The 12,844-nt window shown below is 51.7% G+C and overlaps 1 protein-coding gene and 1 long non-coding RNA gene across 2 annotated transcripts; both read right to left on the bottom strand.

Annotated features, from left to right (window-relative positions):
- Positions 1–3,128: 3,128 nt before the first annotated feature.
- LOC134013579 (golgin subfamily A member 6-like protein 22) lies at positions 3,129–4,742 on the bottom strand (the record flags this gene model as incomplete). Its single annotated transcript, XM_062453081.1, has 1 exon — positions 3,129–4,742. A coding segment is annotated over one exon (1,614 nt), but the record flags the coding sequence as incomplete, so codon positions are not given.
- Positions 4,743–4,870: 128 nt separating this feature from the next.
- On the bottom strand, positions 4,871–6,221 carry LOC134014056 (uncharacterized). Its single transcript, XR_009929020.1, has 3 exons — positions 6,095–6,221; positions 5,874–5,933; positions 4,871–5,173 (listed from the first exon to the last, which is right to left on the bottom strand). It is a non-coding gene; the product is annotated as an uncharacterized LOC134014056 (long non-coding RNA).
- Positions 6,222–12,844: the final 6,623 nt, after the last annotated feature.

A 12,844-nucleotide genomic window follows, 5' to 3' on the forward strand; every position in this document is an offset into this window, starting at 1 on the left:
AGTGAAGACCTTTAAGGACGATTGTCTTAGACCGTTGAAGACAATTAGAGACTGGGGAAGGTTGTTGGAGAGTGTGTGAAGAAGACTAGATCCTAGTCATCCACAGTACTGTTGTCTTGGTGGTCAGAAAGGAGGAAGAGGACAGAAGGTGTGGATTGTGTTCTGCTTCAGGGTGCATTGGGGGGCAACTCCTGGGCATGGGTCTGGATGTTAATGGGCAGACACTGGGGGGCAAACAGTGCATGGAAGGGAAAGGAGGGGTAGGAGGGGAAGGGCATGGAGATAGCTGCAGGGGCAGTAGCAGCCATGTTGTGCTGGGGCAGATAGACCTCTATGTACTGACCCGTTTCTGGATCAAACAACATCTTACGCTGAGGTTGAGGTGGGGTGTCCACAAGGAAGCACCGACCACTCTCTGGGTCCAATAGCATGTGGCGGGGAGCCTGGCCATAAAGATGGGCGGCGGGCATCTCAGGGAAGTTCCCCTGCCCTCGGAGCTCTGTGTTTGTGACTGGGAAACCCTGTACACTGGACAGGAAGTGCTGCTGCTGGGACTCCAGGGTGGCCATTTTGGCTCCCCTTTCTCCGCTGTTTCCACTAACTGTTGGCTGAGCTGGGGAGAATGTAACTTCTTTGTAGCTATCTGGAGGTTGATGGGGCTGGAAAAGGACAGGGGCCTGGATATAGCTGACTTTCCCCAAGTGAGTGTGCAGGGCTGGGTAGCCTAGGGGTGTGGGGGTCTGGAGGGCCTGGTAGCCCAGGGGGCTAGGGGTGTAGAAATAGGAAGAGAGGATCTGCTGGGGTGGACAGCCAGGAGTGGACGAAGGAAGGTACCCCAGAAGGGTGGTCTGAGGCTGGGATCTGGGGGGCTGGTCAAGTCCCTGGTCAAGTCCCTGGCTGCTGGTGTCTCTGGTACCAGAGCTCCCTGGCCCAGACTCTGGCCGGTGCTGGTATGCTACTGAGGAGGACATGTAGGATGGAGCTGTAGATTGAGCTGAGGAGGACATGTAGGACGGAGGTGATATCTGTTTGTTGGTGTCAGACCCGGCTCTGCTCGGCTGGCAGCGCTGGGGGGCTGGGGTGCCCTCACTCCTGGAGGGGCGAGCAGGGGTCAGGGGTGTCGACCCGGCATATCCCTGATTGACGATTGGCTGGCTGCCTCTCCTTCCAAAAGGCAGTGGGAGAACCTGGAAGGCGGAGTTAGTAAGTCCAGTGTTTGGCACCCTGTCATGTGATTGGTTGAGAGGGGTTCTGTTGATGTACCCTCTGTAGTGAGAGACGTGTTCTGGGACCTGCGTCTTTGTTACCGGGGGCGACACCTTCCTCACGCCCAGGATGTCACGCGAGGGCGGTTGATTGGCCGACGGGGGGCTGTCCTCTCGCCCAATCCCGGCATCTGTAGGGGTATTTCTGAAGGAAAGGTTGTAGGTGGTCTTCACCAGGCTTCTCATATCTCTGACCACGTGAACTGGAGCCATACCTTTAAATACCCCGGCAGCCCCCTGGACACTGGCCCACTGGCCTATAAACCTGAGATCCCCTGTCCCTGCTCCTGCCCCTGGCCCAGAACCTAGCCCTGCTCCAGTCCCTACCCCAGACCCAGCACCAGTCTCAGCCTCTACCCCAAATCCAGCACCAGTCCCACTATCTACCTCCCTCCCCTCTATATTCCTGCTGCTCCACCCTGCATCTGCCCCCTGCAGCTCTGCAGGAGGAGTGAGGAGGGGTTGCGGTTGCTGTTTACTGTTCCCTTGGCGCCCTCTCTGGCATTCCCCCTCCTTCTCTCCTCCTCTGTTTCTCTCTCCATCATCCTGTCTGCCCTCTGGAGCCCCACGGGTCCCCTGTCCTACACACGTGCTCCTGCTGTCGGATTTAGCTGAGTCACAGGATAGTCTTGCCCCTGAGTTCCAGTTAACACACTGCTTTCCTGCCTCCTGGTGTCTCAGTCTCTCTGCTCCCTCTTTCTCTCTCTGTCCCTCTACTTCTGTCTCCCCATCTCCCTCCCTCTCCCCCTCCCCCTCTCCCTCTATTTCTCCAGCAGTGCTGGCTATTTCAGACCTCCTCCTCCCAGTGTTCTGATACCGACACCCTGGAAGGCTGCTGGCAGAGACGGACACACAGATCTGTTTGAAAGGAGGCTTCTGCTGGGTTCTGGTGCTCACACTGGGATGCTGCGGAGGCACTCCAGGGCCCAGGGCACGCTGTTTAATGCAGTTCTTATCAGCCACCTGGAACTTAATGGCCAGGGAGCCATGGTAGAGAGAGTTTCTGTTGTTGTTCTGTGAGCTGTTGTTGTAAGCTTCAGCAGGTGAGAAAAGGTTCTCCTGAATGTTCTCCTGACGTTCTCCCAAGCTGTTGTGCATGGTCTGCTCGATCTGCATCTTCTTTGACAGGACACTCTTGATGATGCAGGACGCCATCTTGGTTTTTCTGGGGGAGACCGTCTCGTCCAATGAGAGGGACTTGTGCAGGCGCTGGCGCCGCTCGGCCAGGGAGGTTCCAGGCAGGGGGAGGTCGAGTGACGTGGGCAGGTCATGTGACCGCTGGTTGAAGGTGGCAGGAGTGGAGTGCTGGCGCAGGAGCAGTCGGGGGGGGGCTGAGGCTTCAGCCAACACCTCCTTATCTCCTCCTCCCCCTTCCTCCTCCCCCTCCTCCTGGTCCTTCCTCTTCAGTTGAATCTGACGCTTGGGGACAGTCTTGCCCCCCCGCTCTTCCCCCCCTTCCCCCCGCTGCTCCAGCGCTACGTCCACACACTCGAAGCTGCCCGTGTCCGAGCAGGCGGGGGTGGGGGTGGCGTCGCCAGGCAGGCTGCCGCCGGGCAAGTGGAGGGACAGGTCCTCCTCTGACCAGGGGGAGGCGCTGCCTTCCTGGGAGGGCAGCGGGGAGGGCTGGGCTGAGTGGCTGGAGGATGGACAATGGTCCCGGTCACAAACCTCCAGGTAGTCGGCCTCAGGGCAGCGGTGCTTGCTGAGGAAGTGGCGCCCCTGGCCCAGCTCCCTGTCTGGCTGGTACAGCCTGGCGGTCATACTGGGGGGTGGGCCAGACAGGGGGGCTGCTCTGGGGGGCTGTCGGGGGGGGGAGGCAAGGCTGCCGGGGGAACCGAAAGGATCCGGGTCCTTGACCTGGTACTACTCCGGTCTGTGTCCGGGTTTGGGTCTGGGTGGGTAAAAAGTCGTCCGGTAGTCCGGTATGTGGGTGATGGAAGCGGGAGGGCTAGGGCTGTGTGTCCGATGCTGCCGGTGTTCCTGGTGCTGCCGGTATGTCTGATGTTGCTGTCCAGTTGCGAGGGAACCCTGTGAATAGCAGGGCGGTGTTGTGCGCGGCGGCGTCTGCGTTAGCAAGGGTAAGATTCCTGACTGTGGCTGTCGGACGACTGAGAGTGTGGAGCTGCAGCTTGCAAGAGCTTTTCTATTCCTGGATCTGAGTGACAAGCCAGTCTGGAGCTGCAGGCCCTCCCCCTCCCCTTCCCTTTCCTTTGCCCCCTCCCCTGGCCCTTCCTTTGCCCCCTCCTCTGGCCCTTCATTTGCCCCCTCCCTTCCCTTCTCCTCCCCCCTTTCCCGCTTCAACCCTTGAAAAATCGTCTCTCTATCTGCCTGTCTCTCTCCCTGTGTCTCCTCGTGTCTCTCCTCCTCCTCCTCCTGCTGTCTCTCCTCCTGTCTTTCATGTTTCTCCTCCTGCCTTGCCTCCTGTCTTATCTCTATCTCCTTTTCCTTCTCCTCCTGTTTTCCCTCCTGCCTCTCCTCCTGTACCTCCTCCTGCCTCTCCTCCTGTATTTCCTGTTTCTCCTCTTGCCTCGCATCCTGCCTTATCTCTATCTCCTCTTCCTTATTCTCCTGTCTTTCCTCCTGACTCTTCTCCGGTCCTATCTGTCTCTGCTCCACATTATCCTCCTGCCTTGCCTCCTGTATCTCCTCCTGCACCCCCTCCAGACTCTTCTCCTGTCTCTCCTCCTGCCTCGCCTCCTGTCCCTCCTCCTGCCTTGCCTCCTGTCCCTTCTCCTGCCTCTCCTCCTGTCTTTCCTGTTTCTCCTTCTGTCTCTCCTCTTGTCTCTCCTTCTGCCTCGCCTCCTGTCCCTCCTCATGTCCCTCCTCCTGTCTTTCCTCTTGTCTCTCCACTTGTCTCTCCTCTAGTGTTTCTTCCTGTTTTATCTCTTTCTCCTCCTGCCTCTCCTCATGCCTCTCCTCCTGCCTCTCTTTCTGTATCCCCTTCTGCCTTTCCTTCTGCTTCTCCTCCAGTCCTATCTGTCTTTGCTCCACATTATCCTCCTGTCCCTCCTCTTGCCTCTCTTCCTGCCTCTCCTCCTGTATCTCCTCCTGTCTCTCCTCCTGTATTTCTTCCTGTTTTATCTCTTTCTCCTCCTTTCTATCATCCTGCCTCTCCTCATGCCTCTCCTCATGCCTCTCCTCATGCTTCTCCTCATGCTTCTCATCCTGTCTCTCCTTCTGCTTCTCCTCGCACCTCTCCTCCTTTCTCTCCTCCAGTCTTATCTGTCTCACTTCCCCCTTCTCCTCTTGTATATCCTTCTGCTTCTCCTCCTGTCTGTTCTCCTGTCTCTCCTTCTGTGTCTCTTCCTGTCTCTCCTGACACTCCTCCGGTCTCTTATGTCTCTGCCATCTCTCCTCCTGTGTTGGCACCTGACTAGTTTCCTGGTCATCCCTGGTCTCTCTGCCTGTCTCCTGGATGCCCCTTGTCTCTCTGCCTCCCTCCGGCCCTCTTTGCAGGCCTTTTCTGGGCAGGGGACACACAGACACACTGGCCCTGCAGGGGAGACACAGAGCAAGTGAGCTGGAAGCCTCTCCAGCTGGATCTGCACCCCCCTTGGTCTGTTGGTGGGCGTAGGAGTAGAGACCTGGGTTTGAGGCCCTCCGTCTACCCTGTTCTCCCCTGGCAGGTCTTCCCGGTCACTCAGAGAGCTAACGGCTGAGTAGTAGGAAGCTGAGGAGTCATCATCATCCTGCTCCTCTTCATCTCCCGCTGTCATTTCTGTCTCCTCCTCATCCTGTAACTGCTCAGAGCATGGTGTCCTTTCTGGTAATGTCGTCTTGCAGCAGAGTCTGCGTCAGGGCTGGTTAACCATTATGGAGAGGGCTGTTTCCACTCGCAGGTAAAGCTCAAGATCATATGCTTACAGAGTACAGGGCCTGGAGTTCACGTCTCATTTGCTGGACCAGAACTGATGAAAGACAATTACAGAAAACATCTTCATATCAACCTCAAGATTCAATAATGGATAACAAGTGTTTTGGTTTTCAAACCAATGCCTTGTTTTTCCATGCTATATTTCTACACAGGTTGTGAAAGTGTGTTTGTCATGTGTTGTGTGAGATGTTTTGAACGTGTGTGTTGTGTAGATGGTGGTTATGCAAGTCAGTGGAAGAGACCTGTGCAGGCACATGATCTGACATGAAGACATTCTGTGTGTGTGTGTGCTAACGTGTGTTTCTGTGTAAACGTGTGTGTGCAGGTGATGTGTGAGGTTATGCGAGGGTGTGTGACAGTCAAGCTCCCGTGGACTTCCAAACAGACAGCTTCTGTTACCTCCATGTCATGTTGAAGAGGCCCCCTACACAAGGGTCCTGTCCTAATACTTTGAACATGCTTCCTTCCTTCCATTCCTCCTTAAAGTATTCTCTGACCTAATATTGATTTATAGGTGGATGTTCTGTGCACTTCTACACAGCAACTTTCTCATCTTAACCATTAATATCCAATGAAGGGAAGGAGGCAAGTCATCATCATCCCTGCAACAATCCTCCACCTTCTGATTACTAGCCCGCTTCCCTAACCGCTCAGCCACCTGACTCCCATTAGACTCCACATTAGGGAGACTCTGCCCAGAACTCTCTGGAAAGGAAACGCTTGTCAGGACCTACCTTACACCCAGCAAAGACAGATAACGATCAGGACTGACACATCTTCATATGCACTCAAACCTGAAACCATATAAACATCACAGAATACCCCTTTAAATGACTGCTTATCTTTCACACACAGCAGAAAATAGAAAGCAGAGGAGAAATCTAGGTCAAGCCCTTTCCCCCCTGGGCATACGACTGTGCCTGATGGGTGTCATGAGCCAGGCCGACCATCTGACCTTCTTCCCCGTCTCTAGGGCTCTGTCAGCGGGCAGGAGCACGAGGTCCAAGCCTCTGGGTGGGTCTGGGTCTGGAGGTATGTGATTGATAGTGATCGCGCCGGGGCCTGAGGGAGAGAAGATGGCGGAGGTGGTGGTTAGCAGCTACAGCAGGTGTGGACTGAAAGAAAGAGACAGAGAGAGAGAGAGAGAGAGAGAGAGAGAGAGAGAGAGAGAGAGAGAGAGAGAGAGAGAGAGAGAGAGAGAGAGAGAGAGAGAGAGAGAGAGAGAGAGAGAGAGAATACTCTGCCTGCTGGGATCAGACCTCTGGAATCCACCTCTCTCCGTTTGCTGGGACAGTCCCAGTCCCAGTCCCATACCCTGGGCTAAATATAGCGACAGGGTAGACACAGCCGAGCCGTATCACCGACCTGATAGGACAGGGTAGGTGTGGGGAGTGGAGGCTGGTTAAAGAGGGACGGAGACAAGCTCAGCCTGAAAGATTAGCAGGTCCAGATATGCTGCTGAAGATAAAATTCTCTCTGATCAGCACACAGAATGTTTCCACACAGGTTACAGTAGGCCTGGGCCTAAGTGTGACTATAAGATCTAAAAAGGATAAATAAACTATTAATTAAGGAGGAATAAACAGTCAAATGCAATATGGTTACTAAGGTGTATCTCAAACTATATGAATCCTACTTTTGGGATGAGTATAGGTTAGTGGTAGAGTGTTTGACTGCTCATCTAGAGGTGGCAGGTTCAAATCCCCCTCATCACACTGACAATTGTGTCTGCTATTTGAACAAATTATTATTACAATACATCATTTCTCACTTGTGGTAACGAAGCAAAGTGCAAACATCCACGAAATGTCATCATTGATTTTTAGCAACTGAATGCCAATTATTTCCTTTTCTGGGACATGTGTGTGAGGCCCTATAATGTGTTCAGTGAGTACAGACCCGATACTGTGTTCAGTGAGGACAGGTCCTATACTGTGTTTAGTGAGGACAGGTCCTATACTGTGTTCAGTGAGGACAGACCCTATACTGTGTTTAGTAAGGACAGACCCTATACTGTATTCAGTGTAGACAGGTCCTGGCTGCAGGGCAGCTATCAGCTTGCGTGTGCGTAACTCATATCCTTGGCAGTCACAGGATGTGGTTCTGAGCCATGTTTTCTTGATGACTAAACCAGCTTTAGGACTTTAGCTTATTAAGTCGGCACAGGAGACTCCAGGTTTGATTCCTGCAACTGTTGACTCATTTATCTGACCAGCTAGGAGAATCTGACAAGTGTGTTTATGTAAACTGTTACAGCAACAGATGAGTGTTTTATAGTTTTTACAGGTAGGCTGGCTTTACATGGTGACAGTTTTACAAAACATTATTTGGTGGAACTAGGTAAAACTACTATGTTGCAGTTGAGTTGCATGGTGAGTAAAGGATGGTGGAGTCAGGTGGCTGAGCGGTTAGGGAGTCGGGCTAGTAATCTTAAGGTTACCGGTTCGATTCCCGGCTCTGCAAAATGACGTTGTGTCCTTGGGCAAGGCACTTCACCCTACTTGCCTCGGGGGGAATGTCCCTGTACTTACTGTAAGTTGCTCTGGATAAGAGCGTCTGCTAAATGACTAAATGTAAATGTAAAATGTAAAGCCCTCTGCAACACACTTGAAACTTTCTTGAAACTTAGACACAACCGTTTGGAAAACAGACATTGTGTCGGATGATGACGTTAAACTACCATTGATGTGATGTAATTTCAACTGTTTCAACTGATTGATTTCAACTCGACGACGGCTTATCGCCAAATTGAACAAAATAATAAAACAGAAAATGGTTTCTTCTTTAGTTCTTCACACATAGACTCTTAATTGTCTATGTGTAATTCCTTCCTAACTGTCGAGTTGTATGGACATTTTGTTTCATGCAATTTGCAACCTGCTACAATTTGTGTGAAAATGTCACTGTGTAAAGCCAACTTTGTGTTTCACAAACTGTTACAGTGACAGGGATGTGTTTTATAGTTGTTACTGTAAGAGGCTTGCTGTTGTGGCACACTGCCTGTTCTGGAGACACCCCATACAGTATACCTGCCCCCCGACCTGGCCCGTCATGGGGTATATGTGTCCTGGATCCTGTAACTTTAACCTGGGCCGAATGTCCAACCTCACAGGACAGACACCCACTAACTCAAACATTCACACAACTCACAAACATTCACACAATCTATGTCTCATGGGACACCAGAACGCCAAGTTGACAAGAACATAGTTGGTCCAGTATTAAGATACCAGAGCTTTGCCACTTTGACAGCATGTTACAGACAGTGCTGATGGAGACAGGTGGTGTGGTATGGGTCTGCTAGTGTGTGTATGTGTATGTGTGCTTAGTATGTCTGAATGTGTATAGCCTCAGTCCCTGCAGATCAACAGGGATCAGCTGTAACAGCCAGGTGTTAATGTGTGCGTGTGTGTGCGCATGTGTGTATGTTTGTATTGTGTGTGTATGTGCGCATGTGTGTGTGCGCGCTCCTGTCCCCAGTGCAGTGCCGTTCAGTTATGCCGTTCTGTACAGTGGGTGCTATGACTGCATTCTTGTCTTGTGGTTAACTAGGGTTTGAATTTCAAGCACCATGGGAAATGAATATGGCCGACAAACTTTCATAATGTTTCAGTGATTAGATTCAGCAGCACTTGAGACTGAACTCTGTCTGTTTTGCCTGTCAGATACCATCGCTTTACTCTGCAATGGAAACCTTCACTGTTGCTGTGGATATCAAAACAAACTTGAACCCATTCACCCACACATACATGTATGGACACACACGTGTATGTGCGCGCGCGCACGTACACAGTCGTGTAGGCAGTCAAAACCTATATGCCAAATGTAGAGTTCATACGCCATCTGTTGGCCCAATAAGTGGTATTTAATGCTTAGCTTCAGACATGAAAACCAATAAATTCAAATAACGTATCAAGATCAAAGGTAAACTAGAAAGGTACATTTCCTGAAGAAAATGTGTGTGTTTGCTGAAAGCAGTTGAAACGATTGTTTTGATGGCTTGAATAGTGAAGAAGGTTTTACAACATTTTTAAAAGAGGTATGTGCTTTAAAAACAAAATGGTGAGAAAGTGTTAAAAGTATATCTGTCACTGTTATGCATTGCGATATTTTCTTACTGTTGAAAATTGAGAAAAAACAGTGATGAAAAGAGTATCTTATTGACTTTCATACATTTTTAAGCACTAAAGGTATTAAAGAATGAAAGACTGAGAAACAGAAAAAAGTTTGAAGAAAAATGAGCAAATATAGTGATGAAGAGTATATTGCATAACAGTTATCAATATCATAGCAGACAAAAGTATGTCAGCAGTATGAAGGTGAAAAAAGTGTTGCTTTGAAACCAAAATGGTGAGACAGTGTTAAAAGTATATCTGTCATTGTTATGCATTGCAATATTTTCTCACGGTTGAAAAATAGAAAAAAGAGTGATGAAAATGGTATCTTATTTAATTTCATAAATGTTAAAGCGTTATGTTAGAGCCTTTTTATATTTTATTTCATTCTAACCCTTTTACATTTTTAGCCCCTTAATATTAGTTAGACTTGTACACTTCTTATTTAAGATTCTTATATGTTTAATGTGTGCACCTTCCTGCCACAGTAAATTCCTTGTCTGTGTGATTTTTCTTGGCGAATAAAACCCATTCTGAAAAGTATTAAAGATCCTGTAAAGATGACCTGAAAACGAGTTTTAAGTTCGCCACACCACAGAATAATGTGTTATTAACTACCCATCCAAATTCGAATGAAAAAATAACACCGACAAGTATGTTAAATTAGGCTTTGAAATAGTGAAAAAATCAGCAGTGTTCTCTGCTTGAGACTGGGGGGGGCGTGTCTTCTGAAGGAGCTGAAGCTCCACCCCTCGCTGCCTAGTGCCTACCTCCGACCCAGATAATAGGCGCTATGTCAAGCCGAACAAAACCATATAGAATTAGAATTTATTTGTTCAATGAGTGAAACATACAGATGCATATGAATTAAATGTTCCCCTGAGCTGTAACAGTAAAAATGGACACCAGAGACAGCAGACAGTGAGCTCTCCAACTAGGCTACTTCTAACACATTAGCTACCATTTCACCAAGATACCATCATTCTACACCGAGTAGCCTAATATCAATTTAGCGGTTTGCACTAACTCATAGCAGAGATACCTCTGGAAAAGATATCTAGTATAATTATGACAAGCACACAGAACAGAGTCATTGTGTTTGTCCAGGTGCGACCGGGAGGAGGAACGGCCGGGAGGGCGATGCTCGGTACGGCTCCGCGCTGCAAGAGAAGCCGTGTCCGCGAACCCCGTCTGTCTCTGGTCCATGTTAAAACTATCTGCTGTGAAATGGTCACTGCATTTAGTCATTTAGCAGACTCTCTTATCCACTGCGGAGGCGGCTGTTGGAGTTTATCCGAAGCTTTCCATCAGCGTGGCTCTTCACAAAATCCATCCATCCATCATCTTCCGCTTATCCAGGGGTCGGGTCGCGGGGGCAGCAACCTAAGCAGGGAGGCCCAGACTTCCCTCTCCCCGGCCACTTCCACCAGCTCTTCCTGGGGGACCCCGAGGCGTTCCCAGGCCAGCCGAGAGACATAGTCCCTCCAGGGTGTTCTGGGTCTTCCCCGGGGCCTCTTCCCAGTGGAACGTGCCCAGAACACCTCACCAGGGAGGCGTCCAGGAGGCATCCTTATCAGATGCCCGAGCCACCTCAACTGGCCCCTCTCGACACGGAGGAGCAGCGGTTCTACTCTGAGCCCCTCCCGGATGACCGAGCTTCTCACCCTATCTCTAAGGGAGAGCCCGGACACCCTGCGGAGAAAACTCATTTTGTCCGCTTGTATTCGCAATCTCGTTCTTTCGGTCACTAACCACAGTTTGTGACCATAGGTGAGGGTAGGAACGTAGATCGACTGGTAAATAGAAGCTCCTTCTTCACCACGACGGACCGATGCAGAGCCTGCATCACTGCAGACGCTACACCGATCCGCCTGTCGATCTCACGCTCCATCCTTCCCTCACTCGTGAACAAGACCCCGAGATACTTGAACTCCTCCGCTTGTGACAAGATCTCCTCCCCAACCCGGAGATTGCACTCCACCCTTTTCCGGTCGATAACCATGGCCTCAGATTTGGAGGTGCTGATTCCCATCCCAGCCGCTTCGCATTCGGTTGCGAACCGCTTCAGTGAGAGCTGAAGGTCACGGCCCGATGAAGCCAACAGGACCACATCATCTGCAAAAAGCAGCACCCGATCCTGAGGTCACCAAACCGGACCCCCTCAACGCCCTGGCTGCGCCTAGAAATTCTGTCCATATAGGTTATGAACAGAATCGGTGACAAAGGGCAGCCCTGGCGGAGTCCAACCCTCACCGGGAATAAGTTCGACTTACTACCGGCAATGCGGACCAAACTCTGGCACCGGTCGTACAGGAACCGAACAGCCCCGATCAGGGAGTCCGGTACCCCGTTCTCCCGGAGCACCCCCCACATGAGTCCCCGAGGGACACGGTCGAACGCCTTTTCCAAATCCACAAAACATGTGTAGACTGGTTGGGCGAACTCCCATGCACCCTCCAGAACCGTGCCGAGGGTATAGAGCTGGTCCACAGTTCCACGGCCAGGACGAAAACCACATTGCTCCTCCTGAATCCGAGGTTCGACAATCCGACGGACCCTCCTCTCCAGAACCAAGCCCTGAATAGACTTTCCCAGGGAGGCTGAGGAGTGTGATCCCCCTAAAGTTGGAGCACACCCTCCGGTCCCCCTTTTTAAAGAGGGTAACCACCACCCCGGTCTGCCAGTCCAGAGGCACTGTCCCCGATGTCCACGCGATGTTGCAGAGTCGTGTCAACCAAGACAGCCCTACAACATCCAGAGCCTTAAGGAACTCCGGGCGGACCTCATCCACCCCAGGGGCCCTGCCACCGCGGAGCTTTTCAACCACCTCGGCGACCTCAGCCCCAGAGATAGAAGGGCCCCCCCCAATGTCCCCAGACTCTGCCTCCACGTCGGAACGCGTGTTGGTGGGATTAAGGAGGTCTTCAAAGTATTCCTTCCACCGATCCAGGACGTCCCCCATCGAGGTCAGCAGCGCACCATCCCCACCATATACAGCATTGACAGTGCACTGCTTCACCCTCCTGAGTCGCCGGATGGTGGTCCAGAACCTTTTCGAAGCCGTTCGGAAGTCATTCTCCATGGCCTCGCCGAACTCCTCCCACGCCCGGGTTTTTGCCTCCGCGACCGCCAAAGCCGCATTCCGCTTGGCCTGCCGGTACACATCAGCTGCCTCTGGAGTCCTACCAGCCAACAAAGTCCGATAGGCCTCCTTCTTCAGCTTGACGGCTTCCCTCACCTCCGGCGTCCACCACCGGGTCCGAGGGTTACCGCCGCGACATGCACCGACCGCTTTGCGTCCGCAGCTCCGGTCAGCCGCCTCAACAATGGAGGCCCGGAACATGGCCCATTCGGACTCAATGTCCCCGGCCTCCCCCGAGACATGATTGAAGCTCTCCCGGAGGTGGGAGTTGAAGCTCCTTCTGACAGGGGATTCTGCCAGTCGTTCCCAGCAGACCCTCACATTACGTTTGGGCCTGCCAGGCCTGACCGGCGTCTTCCCCCACCATCGTAGCCAACTCACCACCAGGTGGTGATCAGTTGACAGCTCCGCCCCTCTCCTCACCCGAGTGTCCAAGACATTCGGCCCC

This window comes from Osmerus eperlanus, chromosome 27 (genome assembly GCF_963692335.1).
Source record: "Osmerus eperlanus chromosome 27, fOsmEpe2.1, whole genome shotgun sequence".
Taxonomy (NCBI): Eukaryota; Metazoa; Chordata; class Actinopteri; order Osmeriformes; family Osmeridae; genus Osmerus; species Osmerus eperlanus.